Source organism: Protopterus annectens, chromosome 7.part0 (assembly GCF_019279795.1).
Source record: "Protopterus annectens isolate FY-2018-M chromosome 7.part0, PAN1.0, whole genome shotgun sequence".
Lineage (NCBI taxonomy): Eukaryota > Metazoa > Chordata > Ceratodontiformes > Protopteridae > Protopterus > Protopterus annectens.
This window is the reverse complement of record NC_056739.1, coordinates 723,020,726-723,037,215: the sequence shown is the minus strand read 5'-3', so window position 1 is coordinate 723,037,215 and position 16,490 is coordinate 723,020,726. Positions and strand designations below refer to the sequence as shown.

Here is a 16,490-nt window from a genome sequence, read left to right as displayed (position 1 = left end):
TCCAGGGTCCGTAGAAGCACCGCCTTTGTGGAGTGGGACCACAGTTGCCGTACGCCATTCTTTGGGTACATATCCTGTAGTAAGGCTAAGATTAAACAGCAGCCTTATGTGTGGGTTTAGTTCCTCATAGAGTTCATGTAGCACACAGCCGAGGACACCGTTCGGTCCCATTGATGCTGTGTTTTTTGCTTTAGAGAGAGCAGCTCTCACCTGGGCATCTGAGATATTTGGGAGGCTAGACTCTGGTGGGATAGATATTTCTCCTTTTGGGGGGGAGGGAGGGGAGAAATTTGCACTGAACCTGTCTGCCAGTATGTTGGCAATGTCTGTGGGTTCAGTGATTTTTTATCATTTTGGACTAATTCTGAGCATATCTGGGAGTTTCCACCCAGGTTTCTAACATAGCTAAAGAAGGCCTTATGATTGTCTTTTGTGTCATTAGCGATTTTTCTCTCAAAGTTGGCCTTGGATGATTTTATGAGTGATCGTAGTTTTTTGCTAGTATTGATCAGAGATGCCTTCCCTTTTAGGGATTTTGCTCTGTCATGTAGTAGCTTTCTCCTCTTGTTGTAGAGTTTGTTTATGGCTGGGGTCCACCAGACCGGGCGCCTGCCTTTGGTGGAAAGGGTCTTGATTTTATTAGGGATTGCTTGATCCATACATTCCTGGAGGTGCTCGTAGAAGGCATTTGTAAGGGTTTCAGCAGCGTGGGTTGTGGTTTCCACTGGCTCGGGGCCTTGAAGGATACCACTCCAGTCTTAAGAAGTGTGAAGTTTGCTTTTGAGAAGTTCTTCACTGTGGTCTTTTTTGCTGGGGGTGGGGGCGGGATGTGGATCTCCAGTGAGATTAATTTATGGTCTGATCTCACCAATGAGGGATATACTTCGGTGTGGAGCATTTTGTCCCCATGTTTGTGATGATCAGGTCTAGTATATTTTCTCCTCTTATGGGAATGGTGACTAGTTGTTCCATAGCATTTGAGTTTATGAACTCCAGGAACCTTTGGGCTAGGGTGTTGGGGCTTGAGTAATGTTCCCAGTCTATGTTTGGGTAGTTGAAGTCACCCAATATGATGGTGTTTGGAGAGACATTCATACTCTCCAGTGTCTTCAGGAAGGCTGTGTGGGTTTCCTGAGTTTGAGAAGGTGGTCTGTAGCATGCTACAAACTGTAGGGCAGTTTTACCTATGGTTAATTGCACCTGGATGGTCTCCGATGCTTCATGCGTTGCCACTAACCTGGAGGTGTGGGTATCCTTTATGAATATGGATACATCCCCTCCTTTTGTGGTTCGGTCCGGATTTTGGGGCGGGCATGATATGAGGTATAACCTGATAGTGCTGGGGTGCTCTCAGGAGCCTTGAACCAGGTTTCAGTCACAGCACAGACATCGATGTTCTCCATACTGAGGAGGGCTTGAGGCGTGCATCTTGAGGTTTAGACTTCTGGCATTGAGCAGTATTACCCTTAGTTTTTCTCCATTTTTTGTTTTCTAGGGCGGTAGGTTTATCATTTGAGCCTTGCCTAAAAAAGGCACTATGGGGGTGGCAAGAGCCTTTGCCAATATCCGGAAGCCCAAGGGTGACAGGTGCAAGCCGTCCCTTGCAAAGCAGCGTGGCTTGTCAAGCATGTCATCCCAGGTAGACAGACATTGGATCCCCTTAGAATGACACCAGTAATTAAGCCAATTATTAAAGCTGATCATTTTGTCTCTGTATTGTGGCATCATTCTTGGTGAGGGTAGGATACTGCTCAGGGTCAGGGTCATACCGGCCTGGGCTACATAATCTGAGAGCTCCTCTATGTCTCTTTTCATGTAGTCCAGGGAGGTACGTCTCAGGTCGTTCACACCGGCATGGACAATGACCGAGTCATACTTGTACTTGCTGTGGAGTGACCCGAGTGCTTGTGTTATGTGGCGGATTCTAGCGCCCGACAGGCAGCTTACTGTGATCTTTTCCTTGTTCAGTCTGGTGAGTGGGACGTCAGTGTGTCTGACTATGGAGTCACCTATAACAAGTGTGTCTGGCATTGTGTTTGGCCTTAAGGGCTGTGACTGTTTAGCACACTGACTTTGAGAACTGTGTGTTGCATGTCTTATGTCTTGAGGTGGCAGTTGCTTGGGTGTCTGCTTTGGAGGCCTCTGTAGTTTTGGTAGATTTTTGATCAGTGCCTTCGAGTATGTCTTTGTGTGTTTGTTTTGCAGTTGTGATAGTTCTATGTGAAACTGGGTTTGTGGTGTGCGTGGTTTCCTTCTCCTCCTGTCTGGTCTTGCCAGTCCTGAGTTGAGAGAGCTCAGCCTCCAGTCTGGCTATATAGTTGCATCTCTCACATGTATTTGTGTTTTGTGGGAGAAGGAGTGGGTTGTCTGTGTACATGAGGCAATTGTAACATTGCCTCAAGATGCCCAGATAAACCAGCTGAACAGGAGAGGACGCTAGCAACTGACCCTTCGACATGCTAGAAAAAGTGAAAAAGTTTGCTGTGTAATCGAGTCAGAAGGGACCTATAGGGAAATGGGTACTCAAGGGGATTCTAGGCTAATGTAGTACTTTGTTTAGTATATAAGTACTTTACCTATATAAAAATGCTTTAGGAGCCAGTGCTGAGCGTTTGAGATAGAGAATAGACTGTTTAGATTGCAAGTAGAGAAGTTCTAAGGGAAAAATTGAACAGCAGACTTTACGGAGCCAGAAATAGTTTAACCTTGTTTAACCAGCGCTGCCCGATGGTGCTCTATGGGCAACTCCGCGCTAAATCACACAAAAGTGCGCTAAAGCTGGCTTTATAGCAGGGGGTTGAAAAGAGCTAGGAATTTACCCAAAATGGCCAATACACTACAAGTTTCTGGCTGGAACCACTGCTCTAGGGACAAATAGGCCGCCCAGTGCTCCCCACTCCCACTGGTGAACAAAGACGCTTCCTTTTATCCAAATAAGGATACGGAATAGCACAGGAACCAAGACAAAGCCCAGAGATCAGCAAACTCTGAAGACTGGACTATTCTAGTTCAGTAAGGCGGGAAAACAAGATTTTTTTTTTTCTTTTTTGCAGAAAACAGAGGAAAAACAGACAGTAAATGCTATAAATGCTTTTAAGCGGCTAGCGCACTTGAGTGTGTTAGCCTACAGGTAAAATTAAGCAACAAATAACTTTTTAAAAGTGCAAAACAGTTAATCAACACAAAAACAGTTTAAATAGAATGCAGAGCTGTATAAACAGGCTAAAATGTAGTCGCTAAGCAGTAAATAATCAAATAGCCAGAAAAAATACTTAAATCAGTTATAGCAAATACAGTTATAACAAATGCTCTGAAATATACTGTATATTTCCAAAATGTTTGAGAAGGACAGTCAGAACACAAGAAGGTTCAGGCAAAAGAGAGAAAAAAAAAAAGTTTTGTTTTACTTTTTGAAAGGGAAAAAGGAGGAACAGAAGGCCTTATCAAATGTTCTCTCTGTATTAAGCAGAATGAGCTAATGACACCAGACTGGGAGGTGTGTCACAGTAGGGGCGGGCAACTGCAAAGCCACCAAGTATAAGAGCAAGACACCAACAGGGAGGGGGGGGGGCACAAAATAGCCTACAGACAGCAAGCACTAGAGACAAAAATGAAAGTTTTTAAACAGATAAGGATTTGTGAAGATACTGAATAGACAAAGTGCTTTATATATATAAAATTGTAAAAACAGTAATCTGTAAAAATAATCAAAAAAAAATCAAGATACTTATATTTTGTAGCTCAGTTGCGGTCAACAACTTCTCCAGTCTGCACTGTGTGCAAAGACAGAAACCCTACTTAACTGAGAAGATATGCTTTGGGAGTGTAATTTGTTGGCAGACTTCAAAAATTCCCTACAGAGTACTCTTGTCAGAAATACTGCGTGAGAAAATAGGAATAACTAAAAACACATTTTTTTTAATACGAGATGCAATATCAGAACTGCCTAGACATAAGGCCTTGCTTGCTAAGTTTAATTTCAGTGGCTTCCAAAAAAGTAATTACTAGGAAATGAAAACCCAAGTCTAAACCAACTGTATTTGAAGTACTGAATATTGTTAACAGACCTAAAATAACTGGAAGAGGGATCTTTAGCAAAGGGTAGGAGCAAATTACACAGAAAAAAATAAATGGAAATTGTGGGAACAATACATGCAAAATAACGTTTTGGAAGAGTAGGGAGATTTAATGGAAGGCAGGAATTGAGTAATTTATGTAATGCTGGGTCAATGATAGTTATACAAAAACATAACTGATGTATTATGTTTGTAACTAGGAACAGGTTAATATTGTTTGTTTTCTTTTATATAAATGTATGCTTATCTATGTTTGAAATAATTCAATAAAGGTGTACATAAAAAGGCTAAGTGACCTACAGAAAACAAATGCAGCATCTTACACACACACTAATAAGGTACACAATTTTGCCACCCACAGCTCCCATTTAAAATGCACAGTTTTTTGTTGATCAATATTGATGTTTTTAACTATTGTGAACATATAATTTGCATTTACTGATTTATTGTGCAATATTAAGAAACAGCAGTACAATATCAAAGTGTTGGCATACATCAATGGAAACCTCTAGAACAGATACCTTGGGTTTATCCTACACAATTCTAGAAACACAACTCTGTTTGACCACATTACTACCAAGTCTGGCAAATAAAACACAATTTTGCATTCACAAATTTGCAATATAAACTCAAGTGTCACCACATATATTTTTGATACTAATACTAATGTACAACCCATTATATATCAAACACATTTTATATTTTACTTTTTTTGTACTGCAAATCATATAAGGTACATTCACAATAGACAAATTTAGCTTAAAAAACTCCCAGAAAACAAGTTATTTCCTGGTTTAAAAGACTCCAGAAAGTAAATTAGCCTCCGGCTATTCATGACTGAATGAGTTAATAAAAAGACTGAGCAAATTCAATGCAGATGTATATAGTTTTACAGGCGTTTTAGTCTGAAAGTTACAATACCAGAGTAAAGAAGTTTGGGCTATTTTCCATGTAATGTAAAATTATTTGCAGAGCTCCGATCCTAAAATAAGAGTCTTTAGAGAAGAATACCTCCTCAATTACTTAAGACTAGCAAAAAAAAAAGTGAACATTTGAATGGAACTGACTGTAATATTATTAGTGGAAGGTCTAACACAAATAGGAGAATGCACTGGTTTGTGGAATGAATAATCAGAATATGAAATCAAGAGCTCTAAAACAAGTGATGCCCTTAAACTTGGGAAGAACATGTTCTACTGTAACAGAAAACATATAATAAATTACAGGAATGAACACCGTCATACCTATCCAACCACAAGTGATGAACGTGCACATACATGCATCTATTTTTACACATACACAGACAAATGTTTATTTATATATAAAACACACACACAAAAAATATATATTAATATAAAATTAAAACAGAAACAAAGTAAAATTACTTTTGAAATATAACCTGGCAAATAAAACTTTAAATGCTGTACAATGACCGCATGCCCATATTTTTTGAAGAGTGAAACCTTCTTCCTAAATAACCATAAATGACTGTAAAAAGACATGGCAGTATCACTGTTGATGGTTAAAGGATCTTGACTCCTGCAATGAATGGCAGAAAGCCCCCCCCCCTCCCTCATATCACTTACTCTCAAATACTACCAGTATAAAGTTGTGAGAATCCTAAGTAAGTTTTGCACAGATAAATTTACTTTTACTCTCAAATCATACAACTGGTCAGTCCTAGAAAAACAATGCCACTTGATGAAACAGTGTTGCAGTTCAAAACAACATTCCTCAGCATACTAAATAAATAGTCAAACTGAGCCCTACTTCTGGGTTATCCATAAAACTAGAAAATTAAAGAAACAAAGGAATAAAGCCTGGAAAGTATTGCAGACTAAAAATTTCAGGGACCTTAGGAGTATAATGAAGCATAACACAAGATAAGACTACAGGAATCACTATTGTACCTTGAAATAAACCCATCAAAATAATCAAACTCTTTTGGCCATCTATCTGAAGATTCCTAAACCCAGGCCACGACTCATTTTCAAATCCATCTCTCTACTGATCCCTAATCTAAAAACAGCAGAGAATTTCAGCAACCACTTAATCATCACCTCCATACAAAAAAGTATTATACGTAACCCCATGCCTTTGCTAAAATCCAATTCTCACTCAAAACACTTCTCCCCCAAGACTAGCCTCCGCCCCACTGGTATAAAACCTACTCCTCAAGTTAAGACTACATCTCTGGCCCCAGGCACCCTACAATCAGGATATCTAAGATAGCTGCAGATGTTACTGCCTAACCCTTAAATCTTTTAATCAACAGATCAATCAGTGAATGTTATGTTCCCACCATATGAAAAATGTCTGTATAGTGCTGCTCTACAAAGGCAGTCCTTCCAATGATTATGCCAACTTTTGTACTAATGTAATACCATCTCCCTTACCCAAAGTTCTTGAAAAACTTAGAAATCCACCCACTGAACTATCTCACTATCAACAATCTTCTTTCTCCTACACAACATGGTTTTCAACCCAACCACAACACTACAGCAGCCAATTACAAACTTATCAATATAAACTGAAACCCAGAGCTCTTGATACAGTCTCGCATCATCTATTAATGCAAACACATTCCTCTTTTGGTCTCTTTCTCTCTTGGTTTAGAAGCTACTTATCAGGCAGATACCAAGTGTCAAGTGGTATTCTGAGTATTCCTCCTTCCTGTCAAACTGGACATACCACAAGGATCCACACTTGGATCACTATTTAATGCATTTATAAACTATCTTCATTCTGCAGCCAAATATGCTATCCTAATACAATATGCAGACAATCTGACTATAATCTGCCCTGCTCCTACACTGAACCATTTATAAAAACTGACCCAAGAAGCCCTCATCTCTATCGAAACTGGCTTAGACAATCTCCTACTGAGTCCTAAATTCAATAAGCTTCTCATTTTCCCTCCAAAGTCAAAGTCAAACTCTCAAAGCAAAGTTAATTTTAACATTACTTCATCTAACACCAAAAAAAAATCAAACTTGTCCTTCATACTAAGTCAGGATGTTACTATACAAAATAATATGACATTTGGCCCCTACAAACAATAGTCAAAAAGACACACCAAAAGCTAGGCCTACTGTACAAGGAAAACCATACCTCACAAACAAGACAGGGAAACAGTTCCAAGAACTTCTCTAATGCCTACATTACTATATGCCTCTCAGATTCTCAGAAACCTTCTGGTATTTCAGAAAACAAAACTGGTGTAGTGCTACAAAAAAATTGTGAAATTTGCTGTAAATGCATCCAAAAGAACCCACAATTTTCAAGCTCTCAAAACACTAAACTGGATCAAACTACCCAACGTCCTTTACCAATTCCAACACTTAATCATATATAACCCAATACAGGACTCAAAAAAATGCCCAGCCCTCAAATCTCTAATCCAGTTCTATAACCCAAGCAAATATTTAAGATCTCTAGATAAATCTCTGCTCACCTTAAGCATATCTCAAAACACAGCAGGAGAAGCACTCTACTCAAGCTTGGTCTCCAAACTCTGGAACCAAGATACTCCCACAAGCTATATATCCAAACTCTGGAACCAAAATACACCCTCTCCTCATCCAATTTAAGAACCACAAATTTTCAAACTACATCTCCAATAAGATCTAAAAAACAGGGAATTGCCAATGCCTTTCCCAATTTATGCTGAAGTCAGATTTTTACAACTATAATCACAAGCTACCTAGACCCACTACACACTTAACGTAACTGGAAAGAAACTCATATATACAGCAAACAAATGAATACCAGATTTACCACACGTTTTAGTATTTTATCCCATGTAGGCACCTATTGTATTTTTACTTAATGTTTACTGACTGTACATGCCTATAAATTGCATATTCAATCACCAAAGTCAACAAAATGTTCTCTACACATGCATGTGCATTTATCGACAACATACAAGATGTACAATCTAAGTCGAATAGGTTGTAATTTATGTCTATTGTAATAGTATTATTATGTGGACCTTTTCTCCCCAGGCCACTGCTAAAAAAAGAGAGTTCTCATGCCCAGTCAGACTATCCTGGTCAACAAACATAAAATAAATAAAACAATTAAACAAGTGTATGCCTAGAAATACAGGATGCTAGTTAAAAACACATTTTTACTAGTACAAAATTTAAGAATAAAGTACAGAAAAAGGCAGAATATTTGCTGGTGGCTGAGCTGCGGGTTAACATCTGCAATTGTTAACCTGTGTTTTTAATAAATTCTACATTATATAGACTTGCTCTCTATACAATGAAGGAAGAAAATGGTTACCTTCAGGAGAAAAGATGGTGGTTCTAGAATCATATCTCCGTGACTAAACAAAAGACAAAGGGAAACAAAAATTATTTAGGTTTTCAGTTATCAATGTCCTTAAAATAAAAACAATCCACAGTTCAGCTAAACAAATTATTTGGACTCGTGACATCAGTTGACTACTTTGCCTTATACAATGCAATCCTGACATTTCCCCAAGTGTTACGGTTAAATGCCGGTACTACTTGATCTGAAATTAAAAGTTAAAGTAGTGTGATCAAATACATTAGCAACACCATAGCATTAGCCAAAAATGGTGGCACTTCAGCTATGCACAGTAAAGCTCATAAAAGGAAACAAATAACAATAATCTAATGCACTACCAGAGGATTAAAAATCAAAGGTTTTATTCTCAAGTACTGAGAAATTACTGGCTTCTAAATGTCAGTGGTGTAAAGAATGGCTCAGGACAAACCAGCGCTACCACTGAAAGCAATAATAAAATGCATCAAAAGAAACATCAACAGAACATGAACAATTAAATGTTACCCTTTAATGGGCCAATTAATCAAAGAGATGCTGTGACCTATAAAAACCTTTTTGGAATTTATCTATTAGTCATTTTCACTGTAACACATATGTACATATGAATTGCACGCATGTATACATGCATACACACATATATACAAGCACACATACAAACACATGAATGAACCACAGTAACCTCAGGTAATGGCTTACTATATTTAAGTTAGCAACATTTAATATGTTCAGAAAGCCATTACACACTTTTATGGTGCAAGTTTTTCAAAGAAAACAAAACATAAGTTGGGCATCTGTACACAAGAACTCGATTCAGTCCATACTTCTTAAATGATGAACTCCCATGCAGTATCTGACATGACATGTAAAAACACTGCACCTAGAGCCAAAGACGTGCTACAGCTGTGGTAGATGTAGAAGAGACAGGTCCCTGTCTTGGTAAAACTGGATTCCGTCTATGGAGAGTCTCGTCTTGCATGATTTTATGTCCAAGTTGCAGCCTATGAACAAGCCGCTGTGCAGCTATGACTTGACCAGGTTCATAGTTATTCCCAGGGAATGGCATAACGCGATCAGATTCTCAAATGCTGTTTCTAGGTGCTGAACAGACAATGCAGACAGGAGCCAGTGATCTAGATATGGCAAGACTTTGGCATCCTGCCATCTCAGGCACACACTATTCAGCAACGTACATCTGGTGAACCCTGAACATTGAGGTGAGAATAAACAATACACTTCAGAAGTGAAAGTGATGGTCTCTAAAGCACAGACTGCTCCAGGTTTCCTCTGTGATTATGATATGAAGGCAGGTGCCTTGGAGGTCCAAACAGCACATCCAGTACCCTTCTGTTAGACAAGAAAGGATGAAATGCATCAAGACCATGCAAAAGGTTTCTTTAGGGCAAATGTATTTAATCCACTTAAAACCAAAATTGGCCTGAGGTCTTGTGTCCTTTTTGGATTAAGAGGAACACAAAAAATACTCACATCCTTTCTGGTCCAATGGGACTTCCTGGATGGCACTTTTGTATACTTTAAAAAAAGAATCCAAGCTGGCAAATTTTACTAGCATCTGCTCCAAGCTCCAAACTCCTCCCCTTACCCATAACAAACATCCACTGCCTTCCATCCCCAGATCGAGTTTGCTGAACCTTATACGGATAACCAGACCTGAAAAATTCACTTGTGACCTATACTGCAGCCCGTAGGCTGATCATATGCCAAGGTCCGGGGGAGGAGGGAGGGAAGGTTGAAGACAAATGAAGTACAACTACTCAGATGGAACGTTATGGTGAGTACATAGCTTCTTTATCTGAAGTAGTTTACTTCATTTGGTCATCAACCTGTGGCTGTGGAACAGAGTCCCCATCTACTAAACTCTTCGGAGGCCCTCATGGAAGGATATTCTGGAGCACCGTGGAACCAAAGGATGCTCTCCTTCTGGAAGTCAAATCCAATTTGTAATGAGAAATAAATGTATGAGATGAAGACCAAGTAGCTGCAGAATAAATATCATCCAAAGATGCTCTAGACCAAAAGGCCGCAGATGTAATCATGGACCTAGTGGAATGAGCTTTCACCTGACCTGGAGGAGACATGCCTCTGTCTTTATAGACCTGCAGGATGCATGAAGAAATCTAGCTATAGTGACCTCGGAGATTGTATCCTTCTATAAACCCTTTTTGGGGAACCTAACAATTGATCAGATTTACAGAAATTTTTTGTCCTATGTAAAAAGAATCATAACAGTCTATGAACATCCAGCATGTGAAGTTTGTATTCCATCTTGTTACTGAAATTAAGAAAAAAACACAGGCAAATTGATGGTCTGATTGACATTGACTAGTGATGCCACCTTGGGAAGAAAGGATGGATTGGTCCGAAGGGAAACCCTATCTTTGTCAAAAATCATATAAGGAACTTTGATGGACAAGGTCTGTAATTCTGAAACCCTTTTGGCAGAGGTAATAGCCACCAGAAAAGCGGTTTTCCAAGATAAAAATTTCAGATCTGCAGTTGTGGTAGGCACGAAAGGCAGAGTGACCAAAGCTTGAAGAACCATAGTAAGGTCCCATGGGGGAACAAGATCTTTGACTGGGGAGGGGGGGGGGGGTAACAAAAAGGTCCCTTTAATAAAGGCTTTACACAGTCTGGAAGAGGCTAGAGAGAGACAGAATTCTCGCCCACATGAAAATGAGAGATGGCAACCAGCTGAACCTTAACAATAGAAGAACTAGCTCTGCGTTGAAAAATATCAGCTAGAAAATCAAGAATGGTGGAAATAGGAGCCGTAAAAGGGTCTAAACTCCTTTGAGAGGCCCAAAAGGAAAAACGTTTCCACTTGCTGCAATAAATCTTTCTGGTCGAAAATTTATGAGCAGCCACCAAAAAATAGATGTAACTGAGGAGGATAGTCCAGGAGTCCTAGCAATCACTGGAACTGGAGCAGCCAAGCTGTGAGCTTCAGGTTGTCCAGATTCAGATGAGGCACCCCCGAAGGTTTACAGGTTCATAAGTAGGTACTAGGCTATTGGCCGTAGGGCCTATATAAGCCTAGCCAAATGGTACCCTGGCTTTTGCCACCAAAGAAAATTATTTTCCTGTGCCCCTGTCAAGCAGAGCCACAGAAGTGATTCCCGGGGTGAATTTCCCACTTCCCATCCAAATCAAGATTTTTCTTGAAGAGTGCTAATGAGGAGCTTTGTTTGATATAGATAGGTAGTTTGTTACAAAGTATGGGAAGTCTGTGGGACAGGAGTCTTTCCCTCCAGCATGTTCTGTTTATTGTGGTGACAATGTTTAGTTCCCTAGAGCGTGTAGCTTGGAGGGACTGGGATTTCTTAGCATGTCCAACAGCTCTGGGCTTGACATAGCTTTGTATGTTAGGCAGAGATCGCCTCCAAGCAGGCGATATGCAACAGAGTAAAGCTGGAGTTTTTTGAGACAGTCTGCGTAGGGCATCTTTTTGAGGCCGGTAATCCTCTTTGTGAGGTATTTCTGTGGCCTTTCCAGTTGTTGTAGATGTCTTGTGAGGTACACACCAAAAGGGGCGTTGTATTCTATATAATGGGTCTAATGAGTGAGGAGTAGAGGGGAACAATGACCTTTTTTCCTGGATGAGAAACCTTTTGTGATGAGGTGTGCCACGTAAAATAATTTCCTGACTACTGTGGCGATGTGATTATCAAAGGAGAGACTACTGTCCACCTGTGTCTCAAGGTCTCATCACAGTTTCAGTGCTAAGTAGACTACCGCCTATGTGGTAGTTCATGGATACATGAGTTTTTACCAAAAGGGATGACTATGCACTTTTTGGCATTGAACATGAGGGGCTTTGACACCAGGCATCTGTCTCAGTGAGGCCCTTTTATAGGATGTCCACATTGTTAGGAGTTTCGATTATGGCTCCTAGTTTGCAGTCATCTGCGAACTTTGTTAGCCAAAGACCTTGTGTGTTAGCCTGTACTTCAGAGAAGTACATACCAAACAGGAGAGGACCTAGGACTGAACCCTGTGTTACTCCACTTGTCACTGGTCTGAAGTTGGGAGTTACAGTCTGCTACTTTCACAGTGTGGGTTCTGTCAGTGCGCCAGTTGGCAACCCATCTTGTTACATAGGGATTTATACCTAATTTATTGAGTTTATCTATAATTCCAGAGTGGGGGATGGTGTCGAAAGCCTTGACGAGATCTAGATAGGCTGTGTGAACCACCTTACCCTCATCTACGGCTTTGTTGACCACTTCAAAGCAATCTATCAGGTTTAGGAGACATGATCTGCCTTTTACAAACCCGAACTGGGTACTGTACAAAGTTTGGAGATTACCAATGTCATTGCTTATAAGTTCCATGATGATACGTTCCATAGCCTTGCAGACCAGGCTCATCAGGCTAATGGGGGCAGTAGTTCCCGGGGCCCGTGGTGGCTCTTTGTGGAGTGGGATAACCAATGCTGTGCGCCATTCAGGGGGCACAAAGTCTGAGGTGAGGCTATGATTGAACATGGTACTTAGGTGGGGTGCCGGTTTGTTCTGTAGTTCATGTTGAACACAGCCTAGGATGTTGTCAGGTCCCATGGATGCTGTGCTCTTGGCTTTGAAGAGTTTTTTTTTTTTTTTTTTTTTTTTTTATTACCTGTGCAGCTGTGATTACAGGAACTTTGCATTCTTCCGGTATAGAGATGGTCCCTTCAGGGGTTGAGAGAGGGGTAAAGTTAGCACTGAACCTATCTGCCAGGATGTTAGCAATATCAGTTGGTTCTGTATATTTAGTGCCATTGTGCTGTAACTCAGAGCAGATCTGAGTGTTGCCATTGAGATCCTTGACATAGCTATAGAATGCTTTGTGGTTGTCTTTAGAATCAGTGGTGATTTTTGTTTCGCAACTAGCTTTGGAGAATTTTATGAGGGATCTCAGCTTCTTACTGAGGCTGACTACGGAGTTCCTCCAATCATGGGATTTTACTCTTTTTTGCAACAGTTTCTTTCTTCTGTTGTAGAGTTCGTTTATGGTAGGGGACCACCAGATTGGCTTCCTGCATCTTTTTTCTAGCAGTTTGGACATTTCCTGTGCTGCTGCCTCCTTTTGGTGGGTGGTACGTCAGAGGTGTTTAGGAGACTAGGGGGAACCCACAAAGGGAATAGAGTATCCTCTGGATATGATATGAAGCACCCAACTGTTCATTGTTATGGACTCCCATGCCACTAGGCACAAGGACAATCGTCCCCCGACTGCCTCCAGAGTAGAGCAGTCGGGCAACCTCTCAGGGCTGCTGCCCGGGTCGGACAGAGAAAGGTTCTCGAGACCCAAAATTCCTCGGACTTCCTTTGCCTATGGGCCAGTGTCCATTCTGTCCCCCTCTACCTCTGGGGTAAGAACAGCCCTGTGTGCCCTGGGAATACTGCGACTTTCAGAACCACATCTTCTTTTGCCCTCTCTGGTTCCAGGAAAAGGTACTTTGAGGGTTCGAGAAGACCATGTCTTCCCATCCTTCTCACTCTGGACTAATGTCTCTTTGACGGTCTTACCAAAGAGTGTACGGCCGTCATAAGGGGCATTGGCAAAGGACGCCTTGAAGGGTTCCGAAAATTTACATAACCTGAGCCAGGAATTGCGCCTCATGGACACACCAGACCCAGCCGCACTAGCTGCTCCTGCCGTAGTATGTGAAAGGAGTCACATGAATCTGTTAGACACTGCTTTTAAAGTGGCCATCCTCACGGAGAACGAAGCCTGCGACATGTACTTGGGAGGGGGGGGGTGGTGACTCCTCCAGCTCCTTTACCAGATCTGGTGACATGGGCCAGGTAGTTCAGCGGCCTAATCGAAAAGGTAGCTGAAGGGTAAACCCGCTTCCATAGGTGGTCCATTATCCGTGACTCTGTGAGCAGGATGGACCTAGGAACTCTCCTGAGCAAGTTCCTTCTTAGTGGCTGCTGCTACCACCATAGCGTCTATGGCGGAGCCCTTGTTCCATGCTGGTCTATAGGGGAGCTTAAAATATTATCCGGTCTTTCTGGGATAAGTTCCATGGTGTCCGGTTCCTTCCATGTCCGCGAGGTGACCAGATCCACCAAAGGATCCGTGGGGGGGGGGAAACCCAGGAAGCAGATGGGCCCGTGCTGAAAGCCTACAGAACACAGACTTTTCAGAACAAGGTTTGGGGGCAGACCAACCTCCCTGTTGGCGCAGGATTTCTGTGATGTCTCCAAAGGAGACATCCAAGGGAGGTGACCTAGGGAAACCTTCTCCATCATCCAAGTCTGTGTCCTCGGTGAGGGACTCAGGGGAGTTCAAGTGCCTCCTCTTGCACATATACTTGAGAGGTACCTCTCTGGTAGGGCTCTCCGGAGGTAGCTCGCAAGCTACTTGTTCCTCAGGGGGAACAGTCTGGGGCTCACCGAGCATGGGCTGTCCCTCTGGTAAAAGGAAGGGGACCGTAGACAGAGCAGAGGGGGTCTGGGTGGAGTCCGAGGGGGCAGTCAGGGGTCTCGATCCAACAGAGAGAACCCTTTCTACTATGAACGCCAAAGTAGAGCTAACCTCCTGAGAAACCAATAAGGAGGCGGGTCTCCCTGGGTCCGACGAGAGAATTGGAGCCGGGCCCGAGGTGGACAGAGCTCCAAGTGAGGGAACCTGGCCCGATAACGTCGGAGCCAAAGAAAAAGGTTCCACTCCCTCGGATCTGACACCCAAGCTCCGGCTACGGGAGGGGCTCAGATCGGTTGGATTCAATATGCTCCAGGCAGCTGTTGGCATCGAGGAATCAGGTACCATCAGCGCCGACCCCCTGACCAAAGCCAACCTCGAATCAGAATACGGCAGACTCGAAGGTCGGATCGGAGAAGGAGATATAGGCTGGAAAAAAGGAAGCGAGCTCCCCCCTGCTAGCAGGACCCCCATCTGCATCTGAGTAAGGATAAACCTACTCATCATTTTATCCAGGTCAATGTCAAATAAGGACTTGGTGGACCTCGACGAGGCCACAGACTCCGACCTGGCGGGTCGGGCCACAGAGGCCTGAAAAGCTGAACGTGTCTCCTCCGGCTCTGGGGAAAACCTCTGAGATCGGAGCCGAGGGGAGTCATGGATCCATTGCATTTTTGCAGGTGAAGCGAGGTCCAGAGACCTCTTTCACTTTTCCCTCACCTTCAACTCACTCTCCTTTTCTCTACCCCTTTTCTGCTCTGCTGCCACAGGCCTTTGAACAGGAGGTTGAGTCCCAGCCTGGGAGGGAGGAGAGGCCAGGGGAAGAGAGGAAGGAGAGGCGGCCACAGCAGCCACTGTGACTGAAGCCAGAGAAGAGAAAACAGATTCTGAAGGGGGAAGAAGGCCTTTGAGGGCCAACTTGGCCTTCCTATCTTTAATGGTGCGGGGGCTGAAGCCCACACAATACTGCAGTCCACACTCATATGAGCAATGCCCAAACACACAAGACACACACAAGACACACACAAGACACACACAAGACACACACAAGACACACACAAGACACACACAAGACACACACAAGACACACACAAGACACACACAAGACACACACAAGACACACACAAGACACACACAAGACACACACAAGACACACACAAGACACACACAAGACACACACAAGACACACACAAGACACACACAAGACACACACACACAGTGTGGCCATCCGCAGGGGATAATTTATGGCCACACAATGCAATGCTTAAAAATAAGCTTTTCAGCCATACTGCCAGTAGAAAGAGAACTTTAGAAAAAAATTGTTTCTTTCTTACTGACACACACGCGCAAACACACACACACATGCGCAAACACTGAGGGGGAGGGCAAACAAAAATCTACACAGCAATATAAATGACTACCCTAAAACATTACAACTTGACGCACCAAGCGAGGGGAGGAGAAAGGGGAACTTATACTAACACTACCTAACAAATTTTGAGAAAAAAGATACTAAAAAGGTATTTACCCTCTTAAAGTTGGAGCTCAAGAGATCACAAGGCAAAGCTATTCGCGGCAAATGAAATCTGGGGGTGGAAGGCTGTGGAGTGGAGGTGTATTATGGGTAAGGGGAGGAGTTTGGAGCTCAAAGCAGATGCTAGTAAAAGTTGCTGG

General features: G+C 42.3%; 1 protein-coding gene across 3 annotated transcripts in view; it reads right to left on the bottom strand.

Annotated features, from left to right (window-relative positions):
- The window catches only part of PSMA4 (proteasome 20S subunit alpha 4), a 583,478-nt gene that overhangs the window by 532,198 nt on the left and 34,790 nt on the right, over positions 1–16,490 (bottom strand). For all 3 annotated transcript variants that reach the window (XM_044077245.1, XM_044077246.1, XM_044077248.1), the window contains one exon: positions 8,364–8,406. In XM_044077245.1, the coding sequence (XP_043933180.1) occupies positions 8,364–8,406 (43 nt within the window). The remainder of the gene's footprint in view (positions 1–8,363; positions 8,407–16,490) is intronic.